The 13,242-nt window shown below is 39.1% G+C and overlaps 1 protein-coding gene across 1 annotated transcript in view; it reads left to right on the top strand.

Moving 5' to 3' along the window:
• LOC139450825 (cilia- and flagella-associated protein 337-like) overlaps nucleotides 1–13,242 on the top strand; it is a 70,393-nt gene continuing 57,151 nt past the window's right edge. The window contains exon 1 of the mRNA XM_071232661.1: nucleotides 1–710. Within this exon, the coding sequence (XP_071088762.1) occupies nucleotides 1–710 (710 nt within the window). The remainder of the gene's footprint in view (nucleotides 711–13,242) is intronic.

Genomic DNA, 13,242 nt, shown 5'->3' with positions numbered 1-13,242 from the left:
ATGCAGAGCAAGGCATTGAGTATTGACTATCTCCACATGACCAGCACACCTGTGAACGGGAAGACGAGGTTGAGAAGTGACATGGCGACACCGTCCGGAGCTGTACCCAACATGAGTAAGCTCTGCGTTTCGTGTTGCGTTTTGAATTGTGCCGGGGATGATTCCAGTAGTGACGAGTGGGATTTCAACCATGACAAATCGCCGGATCACGCAGTTCCAACTTTAACTTCGGTGTCAAAGAGGCCGGAATTTCCCAGTCGTCCGTTAGTACGCATGCGCAGTGTGGAACAAATTGAAATGGGGGTTGTTGAAACTTTACGACGAGAAGAAGCAGACGTGATGAAAAGAAACGACGACCTTATTCGACGACTATGTGGCAGTCTACAGAATTGTTCCGAAATCCAAGAAGGCGGCTCCCCATCAAAGGTGAAGGACAGCCGATGGAAGAAAGTAAAGGTGAATTTGAAGAGCATCAGACGTATTTTGAAGAAAGAAACATCATCGACACAACATCGTTCCAAAGTTCCCGACATCAGCGAACCCATCTCCATACCTGCAGGAACAGTGACACCGTCTAAAGTGCGGTTACTTCCCTTGGCGGTGGTGCCACGCGCTGAGGAAACGCAAGACCAAGGAATGGACTCTGGATGTTTTGTGTCGCCGGATTTGGAGTTTCCAAGGACAGTTCTCAAAGACGGCAAACAGTGCACGTATTGTTGATATACTTTTGGTTGTAATTCAACGTGGATGAATTCTAGGACCATCTTAGGTTCAACATTTGTGCTAGATCTGTGATGTGTTACAAGATGATGTAAGTGATGAATTGTACATTATCACCATAATATTTATCAACGTGTGCCAATCGCCCCTTAGAACAATTCAATATTCTCTATATAGACGATAACAATTTGTACTGGGATAGAGTTTCCTTGTAGATAGCAGCAGTGTGCTCGACAACTTTCTTGTTTTATTTTCTACATGTGTTCAGCTTCTTGTTATCGTCTAATTGCTTCATTCCCACTGTGTTATTTTAACCCAATGAGGTGTTGTTTTACTCAACTGTTGTTGCTACAAACGAACGGTTACCCCAATCAACAATTAACTGTTACTTCTCAAAACAATCATCTGTTTTACGCAATCATACTGATCCAATCAACAATGTGCTTTGTTCAATCAACGACCGGCTTGAACCAATCAAGCTTTGTGCTTTTTCAATCAACTGTACATGTGATTGTTATTTGTAAATACATATAACTTGCTAGAACTCAGTTTCATGTTGTATATATATATATACTCTACAATCAATGTGTTTAATAAGGATGCTATATTATTTGTAAATAAAGAAAGTCGTAAACAAGCTGACTATTTGTTTTCGCTGCTGATAAGGTTTATTTGTTTGCCCAATAAGACGAATATGTCTTATTCTTAATTTCGCAAAACATCCTTTTATTAAATAAGCCGACCTCGTCTACCTTAATTCATATTATACCATAGGAATGATCGATTGAGACACGCCACCAAATATTATATATGTATGTCTCACACAATGGCGATGAAACGTTAGATTGTAGCGTCCATACATTCCGTGACGCGTGTATTGTTTGAATACATGAAACATATATTAATATATTGTTGTTTGTACGGAAATCGGTTACGATGTGAGTTTCTATCGCTCCTATGGTTCTCCCGACAAATGTGCGGGAATTATATATCAAGCTTTTACAACTTATGGGTATTCAGTAATAAGTGTATTCAGGGTATTGACCTGCTGTTATTCTACCAATCGATTCAACGTTATGCAACCTTTTTTCATGTTTGCCCTTTTTACTTCATTCTCAAGGGTCTGGGAGACAGACTACGGTTATACCTGACAGTGTACATAAGTATCATCTATAATGAACCAATACCATTGCAATGCTTGCAGTCCTATAACATACTTTAATCAGTGTATCGTGGTATCATGTTAAACCATACACCTCAAGCAAAACGTATTTGTTTGTTTGTACGAGATGTAGAAGGTGCAGACTCGGCGTTAATAACATCAACAAGAATTCGGGTTACAATTTGCAAATGGTCTTAATTATTAGTATACTTTATTCTAAAGGAACACGACCTTCTCGAGATCTTACAAGCTTATAACGAATTACGGTTACAAAGATTTAAAACTAGTTTTCGTTATAACCGTATCTTACTGTACTTTCAGAAGCAGAAACCTATGATCGTGGGTTCAAATCTCGGTTCGCCCCGGTTGTGTTTCTAGATTTGTCAGCACCATTACCGTGCTCGAATACTTTCAAAGAGGCGTTAAACCCAACTTAGTCACACTCTTTCAATGAAACAGGTCCTTTACTTTTGTAAAACGGCTAGCTTCCCCCGTGGAACAAACAAAACGGTATCTGAGCTTGATAAATTGAAATGACCAATCATTTGAAGATGGTATTTGTTTAATGTAAGTAACTGTAAAGCACATACATGAAAACGGATAGTTTTTCTGTCCAATCAATCAAAATTACAAAAATGTAATATTGGAAATGGAAACTGGCTCCAGTCTATAGTAGACTGTCTGATGATGAGTATCGTTGTGTGTTTCATAAATCAGCTGGTGTGACGCAGACAGGCTGACAGATGGATGTACAAGGTACGTGTTCTCCAGCCGGGATTACCCTGGTGACGGAGTACCGTCTCGGGGTATGACTACAGCACATTTTTATCAACATGACCGACTAACTAAACCTCTTAGTGCTATCTGCTGTACCAACACGCCATGCACAAAGCTCTCAGTCGTATCGCTTTATCAACACACGTTGCAGAGACAGTTTGCATCAGAGCAGTGCTTGTCACCCGCAGTTTGCTTGAGTGATTATCATATCAAGGGAATTATGCAATAAGGTTTTCCTATAGATATTTGTTCTGTCTCCAGGAGCGACCGGCAATAGTGTTACCAGATTTTGTGGGTTATTCATTTCTCTTTATTTGGGAACAACCATTTGAGTTTCGGGGGACGGGGGAACTCGCACTGTAGGAAAAATATACTGTTCCTTTTTCTTGAAGACTAGTGTCTGAAGTATACATTTCGGTCTTTTATTTTTTTTTACAATTCATATCTTATTCTTATTCTTTATTTATTTATTTTTTTTATTTTTTATTTTATTTTTTTTTTTTTGCGGGGGTTGGGGGGTGGGAGGTACATATCGGTCTTTTATCTTTATATTTCTTTTTTATCTTATTTTATTTTTTATTTATTAATTATTTTGTTTTTGTTTGTTTTGTTTTGTTGTTGTTTTTGTTTTGTTTGTTGTTGTTGTTTGTTTGTTTTTTTGTATTTTTTTATGAAGTGAAGAGCTTTAAAACGGACGATGTAGTGCCATGTCAATGTATTGTTTTTTCACTCATATAAAACACAGAAATTTACCAATCAATTTATGATAGCTCTTGACTGCGATCCTCCTTGTGGTGCCTTTGCTAGTAGGATTCCCCTTTTATTAAACTAAACTGACCACCAGTTTTTGTTGCAAAACGCAATACAGCTCTCAAACCAAAATGCCACTCGAGGTCAGTATTCTGTATGTTAGTGGGGTACCCATGTGCATAAGTCCGGACGAGGAAAGTAGCTATACACACACGCGCTCGCATGCATGCACGCACAGACATACACACACACACACGCACACATGCACCAAACGTACACATACACACACACATGCACGTCTCTATATTAGAAAAAATATTCTTGAGCACAACGCTAAACCCCATTTCATCACACCTCCTCACCATAGAATTGAAGTAAATTGCAAGGCAAAATAAAGTATGCACCCATGTCTAGATCTGATGGTGATGGTGGCTAAACAAGAAATGGTTAATATTCAAAGGTGATGTATTTGATCCGGGTATCATGGATGTGTTTTGGACCTTAAGGTTGCAGTGTTTCGGCGACTGTTTTCAGCCTGGTAACGTTTTGATGCTGTTGGTAATTTTTAGGTCAAATGCAATTGTCAAGTGTATACTTTCTTTTTCCCGGGAGTTTATGTCTCATTTATATTCGGTTATATCACGGTGGTCGGGTGAGGTGAAGTGAAGTGCGGTTTATTTTCACGTTCAAGAATTTTTCACTTATATAGCGACGCGCATGCATGTGGTAGCCCCCTTATGCCGTTTTCATAGTGCTAGCCCACTGAGATTCCACGCCATTGCCTTACATATTTCTGTTTATTTCTCAAGAAATACTGCTATCCAAAAGGATAGTTGTTTAGTAATAAAACTGTCAACAGTTCATCAGTCAGGGGCTCACGACCAACATACATACCAATGTCCACTCCCCATGGCACAGGTCTCATCTTATGAACAAACAACTCTAGCGTCAACACGCTGAATAGCCTAAAGTCTGTACTCAATTATACAGCCATGGATGTATAGTCACTCTATTTTATTAAGAGGCAAGTCTAGATAAGCTGACAGTACGCCGGGCTTTAATCGAGGGGGCGGTCGGGTAGCCTAGTGGTTAAAGCGTCACGGCGAAGACCCGGGTTCGATTCCCGACATGGGTACATTATGTGAAGCCCATTTCTGGTGACCCCCTCCGTGATATTGCTGGAATATTGCTAAAAGCGGCGTAAAACCATACTCACTCACTTTAATCAGGACAACATGTTCTTATCATTTCTATAATCTAGGAATTATGATTTAAAGTAACAATTGCCTTCGAGACTTGTACATGTCTTGATGTTGAGCTGCCCCGTGAAATGGAATAATTTTCATGTTAAAACTCAAAAAGTAAAAAACATAACGTGACGTCACATATAACCCATATATGCTGAAATGGAAAGATATCAATATGATATTGTGTTTCTAACAATTCCTTATTTTCTACCCTTTTTCTGTTTTCAGATAGTAATGACATCAAACGTTTGTCAGTACAATTCTGCAGGTAGGTATTTTAACAATGGACAAATAAGCTTCATACTTATATACTGCTTTTAAAGATCTATGTTTCAAGTTTACAAAAATGTAAACTTTGGTCACTCCACATCTGACGGTCAGTTGTCATGTACCTTGTCGCCAACATGTACCCTTAAAAAAGGATAGGGAACCATGAAATATATATGTTAAAACTAAGTATTTGAACAAAGATATGTGTTGACGACAAACATTCTAAGCAAGATTGGGTGAGTGAGGTTTTACGCCCCGTTTAGCAATATCCCGGCGGGGGGACCAGAAATGGGCTTAACACATTGTATCCATGTATGGAATCGAACCCGGCTCTTCTGGTGTGTGATATTGCTGGAATGTTGCAAAAAGCGGCAAAAATAAAGTTTTCCTAAATCATAATGATAGACGTGTTGGGAATATTGTTATCTTCATGATACAATAACCTCAACAAATTTATATAAATATACACAGTCAAGCTTTCGGCCTCCCGGCCTTCATAAGGCAAACTCTGTTCAACCTTTCAACAGGATCTCTAATGAAGACTGATGAAGGCCGAAAGCTTGACTGTATATGTATGTGTTTATTTGAATTCCCCTGTGGGAAAGAACAGAAAGAAGCAATATTATATAATTTTGATTAATATACTGATCAACTTGCAATGAACAACGACCTAATTCACCTCTTGCTACGATGCTTGGAGAGCTTGTCCGAGATGAAGAATGTTATTACAGTAACTCTCATAGACCCGTCCTGCAAGCATGAGTCTTTCTCGACTCTGTTCAGTACAGTGACGTAGGTAGTGTTTTTCATCATCAAAAGTTGAGCATGCAGAGCGTAATCTCTGATGAATGGAGTGGGTGGTTTTGTATGTCTTCCGAGTTCTTGTTCAATTTATGGTTACTTAATCTTAGTTTGTAAAAAATGCACTTGATATTTGTTTGTTTCCTGTACATTAACATCTTGAAGAAATTTCCTGAAGGGGAGTGGGATTTATACTTTATTGTCTCTATGAATGTTGCTGATGCGATTGTATAGGGTGTATTTGGTGTACCAAGCCTAATCGTTAATTTACCATAGACGTTTCATTGAAAGCGCTCTGAAGTATGCTTCCTTTTGAAGAACCAACATGATGATATATATTCATTATTCTGTTATTATTACTGTTTAGATAAGGGGATAGAGCCTTAGTCCTGCTCGACTTGCCCAGCTGTGCGCTGTTTTGCTTGTTACTATGTTTTACGGAATCAGAGCTGCAGTTTCTCGGGGATGAACTGAACAATGTTTCAGTAGCAGTAGCATTGATTCTAAACACCAGATTTCACAATTTTAAAAGATTATTGGCTCGATTAATGTTTTCAATAATTAAACAGGTATATGTAGGTTACAAATAGTAGATTGGGGCTTGTGGTGGACTCTTTTTTCAGTGAGTGAGTGAGTGAGTGGGTTTAACGCAGCTTTTAACATTATTCCAGTTATGTCACGGCGTGCCAGCTTAATGTGGGAGGAAAGCTCGAAGTGATGCAGGTCTCAGACCTTTACCACTTCGGTGAAACCCACGAGCACGGGTATGGTGCCGACAAACCTAGAAACATAATCGGGGCGAACCGGGAGTCGAACCCACAATCATAGGTTTCTGGCGTGCCCGAGGGACGCAACTCTACACAGCGAATCGCGGCACCTTAGACGACTGGGCCACCCGTGCCCACCTTTCTTCAAAATTGGCTTAGCACAATTTGAATGACGTGGGATCTCAGTGGGCTAGCACTATGAAAACGGCATAAGCGGGCTACCACATGCATGCGCGTCGCTATATAAGTGAAAAATTCTTGAACGTGAAGATAAACCGTACTTCACTCCACCTCACCCGACCACCGTGATACAACCGACATACTGTTCACCGATCTAGAGGAATTTAAAACAGGAAACAAATGCCAAAATGCCTACGTAACAGTATCTATAGTGTCAGGTGGGGCAGCCAGGTGGTTAAAACGTACACATGAGAGACAAGCGAAGCATTGTTGGTGCCCCTCAGATATTGTTCGAACATGACTGACTCTCCCGCTGCACACACTGTTCCAAATCAATATTTCGACTATTTACAGGCCGCTGTCACGGCTGAACAAAAAATATAAAACCTGAATGGTATCCAAATACGATGGGGAAAAAACAGTGAGTGAGTTGGATTTAACGCAGCTTTTAACAGTATTCCAGTTATATCACGGCGAGTCAGCTTGATGTGGGAGGAAAGCCCGAAGTGATGCAGGTCTCAGACGTTTACCACTTTGGTGAAACCCACGAGCACGGGTATGGTGCCGACAAACATAGAAACATAATTGGGGCATACCGGGATTCGAACCCACAATTATAGGTTTCTGGCGTGCCCAAGGGACGCAACTCTGCACAGCGAATCGCGGCGTCTTAGACGACTGGGCTACCCGTGCCCACCTTTCTTCAGAAGTGGCTTAGCACAATTTGTACGCTTACCATTTGCTTCAAATGTTATACCTAAATAATTATATCCCACCGTAACTGGTTCGTTTTGTATCACCCATGCCCCACGCATATTTTTCTTTTACTTTACATGATTTGCCAAACACAACATTGGTTTTGTCACTGTTAATCCTTAGGTTATTTTTTTACATAAAATACTCTTAGACCATCAAGTAACACTAAGCCTTTATTTTTCTTTGTCTGTAAATAGTACTGCGTCATCAGCAAACTACAAATGTGTGTCATTGAATATGGTTTTACGCTGATTTTAGCAATATCACAGCGAGGGAAATGGGCTTCACACATTGTACCCATGTGGGGAATCGAACCCGGGCATTCGGCGAGATGTGCGAACGCTTTACCCACTTCGCTACCCCATCGCCCCTTAGGTACCGAGAAGCTGTATATATGACAGCTGATTAAATTGCAAATCATTACTACTTTATTTTTTCCTGCTACACAGTCGGATTTCTCAGGGCATCACTTACAACACTCTGTATATTATATCCGTCGTCGTGTAAACTGATGAAAATACATGCATAGAGTTGCGTCCCCTGGCAGCCAGGATCCAGTATGTTTGGTTTCGAATCACATGTTTGCGCTGATTATGATCCCTGGGTGTTTTTTTTGTTTGTGTTATTTACCAGCGCCATACCTGTGAAATCGTTCGTCACTTCACAAAACACGAACATTGCAATCTTACTTTTCAAAATTATAGGACATTTTAACATACTCAAGGAAATAATTATAACAAGTGATTTCATTAGGTGTATAAGTATTAAATATAAAAAAAACAGAGACCAGATATTCGTGGTTGTCAAAACTCCTTTATCCACACAAGATCTTTCGCCATATATATAAATTGTAATTTACTTTTAGTATGTAATGTTTTACCCGCTCTCTCCAATTTGTAAACTGGGATGCAGAAGAAGTTGAACTTTACAGTTAATGTTATCATATGTTTAATTTTCAGTTGAAACTATCTTAAGTTAGTGATATTAGTCAGCACTCAAAGTACACTTCTACATGTTTTTATTTCTTTTAAATATAATTTAATTTATACTATTATTGAGTGCGTCGTCAAACAACAAATACTTCTTTTTTATTGCAATTGTGTGAGTGGCGAGTGCCCTTTTCGCGAACCCCTGGTGTCATCACCGATTTTCACAAATACGTGGCGATGTTGCATTACCTTTGCAGGGAGACTCGGCTCTTTAATACTTCACTCGAACTTAGGACACGCACTGCAATCATGCAGCACGGCAACTTCAAAAACTAACGAGGGGGCACCCGTAAAGAAAAGTAATCAAGCCTTGCAAAGGCTTCGTCCTACACCACACGCCACTATTATAGTGTCATATACCGCTCATTTTGATGCAAAAGATGACGTCACAGTCGTATCCAGAAAAGCGCCAAACAGCAAGCAAGCTCACTGTTGTCCTCAAAACTTGAAATACATTCTCTTTGTAGAGTTCTATTGCCACACATCCTTTGAAAATTTGCATTTTGTAGCCCGTTTGTGCATATAATTATTTAAATATGCCTAATTACAAAGACTGTAATGTACTGTTCTAAATCAATTTGCGTCCGCGGTGTTGAGACACTCAAATTAGAGGGTTTTTATCGTGAGTTGCTAAGCTCTGATTGACCAATCAAAATCGAGTATTTTCCATATGCATGATAGAGTAGATAATTTGACGAAAAAAGAAGTAACTGTCCAAATGCTATGAACTCTTCCAGTGTCAGCCAACCGCCACAGTCATCGAAATGCATAATTGAAAGATGCGTCCGTAAAATAAGACTTTCGTGTGTACTATGGAAGTTGGCTCCAACAGTTGGCAGTTTTATAAATCAAGTGGTTAAAACGTCAACTATCTTGTCCACAGAATTACAGTTAATGATGCATATAAACTTTTAGTGATCTACTTTAAATATACATAGGAACAATGTCTCCGTTCCACACAGGGCGCTAATTGTAATATCTAGGCCTAAAATGAAAATAGGCACTCTAAGGCGCTAAATTTAACATTTGAAGCCTCATGCTGTTCGTTCGATTCCAACTTAAATTTAGCGCGGTTAAATCTACATGTAACCTAGATCTACATCAAAAACACATCATGTTCATCTCCTACTAAAATCTCTTCAAAAACTGAAGAAATCTATATTTGCCTTACTTTGTATATTTCTTTTTAGTTCTGAGAGATTTGTAATAGAGAGAAACTGAAACCAAAACGAATTATATACATTTACTGCAACCCTTCACAGGATCCTAAACCATCTGAGAGCAGTCTCACACTGGATCGAGGGGACTCCCTCGGCCCCTGGGGCATGAGCCCGTTCACGACAGGATAACCATGGATATACTGGTATGTGGCATGCTTTGAGTTACTGAAACAGTATACTTGTCTTTCCGGGGACCGTTCAACAAAGCGGTCTCGCTACGTCAATCCTATGTTAAAAGTATAAGAGTTCCGATTATCTGAGCGCAAAGATCCCTTTGTGGAACGGGCCCCTGGCGGTTAGTGAACCGTTATCCATAGCAGATCACCCCGAATATTTCATTAAAAACTGTCTAATTAACTACAATGATGTAAGATTAACCACTGAAAAAGACTACCGAAAGTATTTTTTATTTCTTTTCTTTATAATAATTATAATACTTTTACAGTTTCGGTACTTTTGTTATTAAGTAGTCATTAAGTAGTCCAGCAAGTAAGGATCTCCGTAACCACGACAACCTGTAAGGAAGACTACTGGATGATGAGTGGCTTCAGTTAATATCGAAATATCGAAAATCGAAACAAAATAGGGAGTAAACGAATCAGCCAACACAACGCATTTTTTGCTTACATTAAAGTTATAGTTATAACTTGCATTATATGTTCAGATTGGCGGGCATATTTGTAATATACCTTTCACTTTTTCAGCATCACATTCATACAGATTGTCATCAAACGGCATATACACGTATGACCAAACTAAACACTACTTGTGTTTCAGATAACATGGGTCCATGGGTACGGGTGTTTTTGTTGTTTGACTCTTTTAAATACTGATGTTAGCTGCAATGGGTTTTTTTTTCAAATTTGTTGGCCAAAATATCTACAGCAACGATGATATGTGGAAATGTCCGATGTTAAATATGGTGTTCTTGGTGACTGTTTCCAGATGTCGGAAAGCATTTAAGTGAAACAAATAGGGTCAGTTGTGTTTTCTGAAATTTTATTTTTTGGCCTAAGTTAATAAACAGTTAAACAAATGTCTCCGGTTGGAAATGAAGCGCACGTAAACTGCCCATTTGCTACATGAAGCACTTTCGCTGTCAGCATTTCTCTGAATAACGCAAAGTGATTTGTTTATCTAGCATCTTTCTTTCATTTCTTTCTTTCTTTGTTGTTTAACGCCGCACTCAGCAATATTCCAGCTATATGACGGCGGTCTGTAGATAATTATTCGATTCTGGACCAGACAATCCAGTGATTGACATCATTAGTATCTATCAACGCAATTGGGATACGATGACAAGCATCAACCAAGTCAGCGACCCTGACCACCTGATCCCGTTAGTCGCCTCTTACGACAAGCTTAGTCGCCTTTTACGGCAAGCATGGGTTGCTGAAGACCTATTCTACCCCGGACCTTCACGGTTCTTATCGAGCATCGATTTAACTTTAACACTATGTCAAACTATAATTAATGGGGTTATTTATCAATTCAAGAATTATTATACTGGCCCCCTGGGTCAATAGGATTATGTCTATCGTACTGACCCCCGTGTGGATTGCGGGGCAGAATCGATTCCCCCGTATCACACAAGCCGACTAAAATGAGGATCGGGTGGTCACAATGTGAGATCTAACTGAGTGAACGTCATCGCGCCCCGACTGCCTAGAGTGTTGCTCACACTATCGACCAATAGTGTATTTGGAGCAAACTCGAATATAAACAGGCCGCCATAATACAGATGGAACATAAAGCACTGCATGTTCAATAACATTCATTCTCACACTCTGTGTCCTACTGAAAGGATAACGCCGCACTCAGCAATATTCCAGCTATATGACGGCGGTCTGTAAATAATTCAGTCTGGACCAGACAATCCAGAGACTGACATCATGAGCATCGGTCCACGCAAGTGGGATACGATAAGACTGCTAATACTGTTTCTGGAGGTTTGTGTAAATAAGTTAGCAGTGCACTCGTGTGTTTTCCACTTTCTTTCATCAATTAATTACGTTCAATCATTAAAGTTCTTCCATTCTGTCGCTGACGTGTGTACAATGACGTCGCATGACGACTAGCTGAGCTCCGTCTCTTATACCAGTTGACGACGCGCATAGATTGCAAGAAACCATATTGTAACAATGGTGACATCACACAAAGTGGGTAAGAATGACGTCACAATAATCTACAACACAATATGATGACGTCACAGTTAGCTTCCATGTACGCGATCGGCGATGTGAAGTGTACAGTGATACTACGCACAACTGCTGCGTAAATATTTACGTTATTGGAGGTAACCAGGCTGAACCACAAACAATGCCGGGCCAGGCTGAGTAAGTATTAATCACCATACCGTTCAGGTATTTAAAGATCAAAGGGATTATCTTTGAACCCTTATAATCTGAACCGGATACATCATTGTGAAATAATAAAGAAGTGAAATGTGATTAAACGATCTGGGTTTTTTTCCAGTCATATGAATAAATATTTAAACTGAGAGTCAAAAACAGTTATACCGGGTTTTAAATGTAATTAAATATTGAAAGAACTGTTCTTAAATTTGATGATGTCTATTTAACCATCACTCATTTCTGCAACAGCTTTTAAAACAATATTTATAAGTATCTATGGGTAATTTTGAGTAAAATAAAATTGGTCAATGAAGACTGGGGTAAGAAATGAATTAGCAACCACATGACCACCACGATCTTTAAAATGTTGTAAATGTGTGCCGAAAATGGTAAATTTATTGATTTTATTGATACGATGTCTCAGATACCCATCAGCACTTGTGTAATGTGCGACTGACGGAGTTGTATATTTCATAAGTTGAACATGATATGTGACACATACACACACGACTCGTGTCGACCTCTTTAAAGATTTTGTTCGTTTGTTGTTTAACTCCGTACTCAGCAGTATTCCAGCTATATGACGACGGCCTGTAAATAATCGAGTCTTGAACGGACAATCCTGTGACTGACATAACCAGGATCAATCCACGCAATTGCAAAAACGATGACATGCAATTAACAAAGTCACAGCGCCTGACCACCCGATCCATTTAGTCGCCTCTGACGACAAACAATGGATTCCTGGGTACCTGCATTCTTACCGGGAATCACATGCACGGGTCTTGTTTTTTCGATAGTGGTGTCGTCGTATGAAATTTTACATTGATGAATTTTAATGAATGATAACATTATACGTATAGGTCTATTTTAAGGTTTAAAAGTTTGTTAGCTACAATAACATTATCATATGAACAAAGTTATAACAAATCAAGATAATAATCATGTAATTTGTTGCTTTTGGCACTTGTAAAAAGTAACATTGTTAAGGACCATGGAATTGTTTTTCGATTTAAAAAAATATATATTGAACGAAATGTGTAGACAAGTACTCATGTTGATTCATCTGACAGGGCGGGCATGACATGTACACATTTTCTTATAAAAAAGAACCCTTTACCATATACGGTTGAATCTGTCTAAACCGGACTGAATGTTTTTCCCCCCTGAGATACTGGTATTATTCAAAAACGAAAAATCTTAATATATTGTTCAGTCTGGTTTGTAATTGCCTTTTAAATAAAAACAA

The sequence above is a fragment of the Haliotis cracherodii genome, unplaced genomic scaffold, assembly GCF_022045235.1.
Source record: "Haliotis cracherodii isolate W230 unplaced genomic scaffold, xgHalCrac1.p SCAF_8, whole genome shotgun sequence".
Lineage (NCBI taxonomy): Eukaryota > Metazoa > Mollusca > Gastropoda > Lepetellida > Haliotidae > Haliotis > Haliotis cracherodii.
The sequence above is the reverse complement of the archived record's forward strand: the minus strand, read 5'-3'. Positions and strand labels throughout refer to the sequence as shown.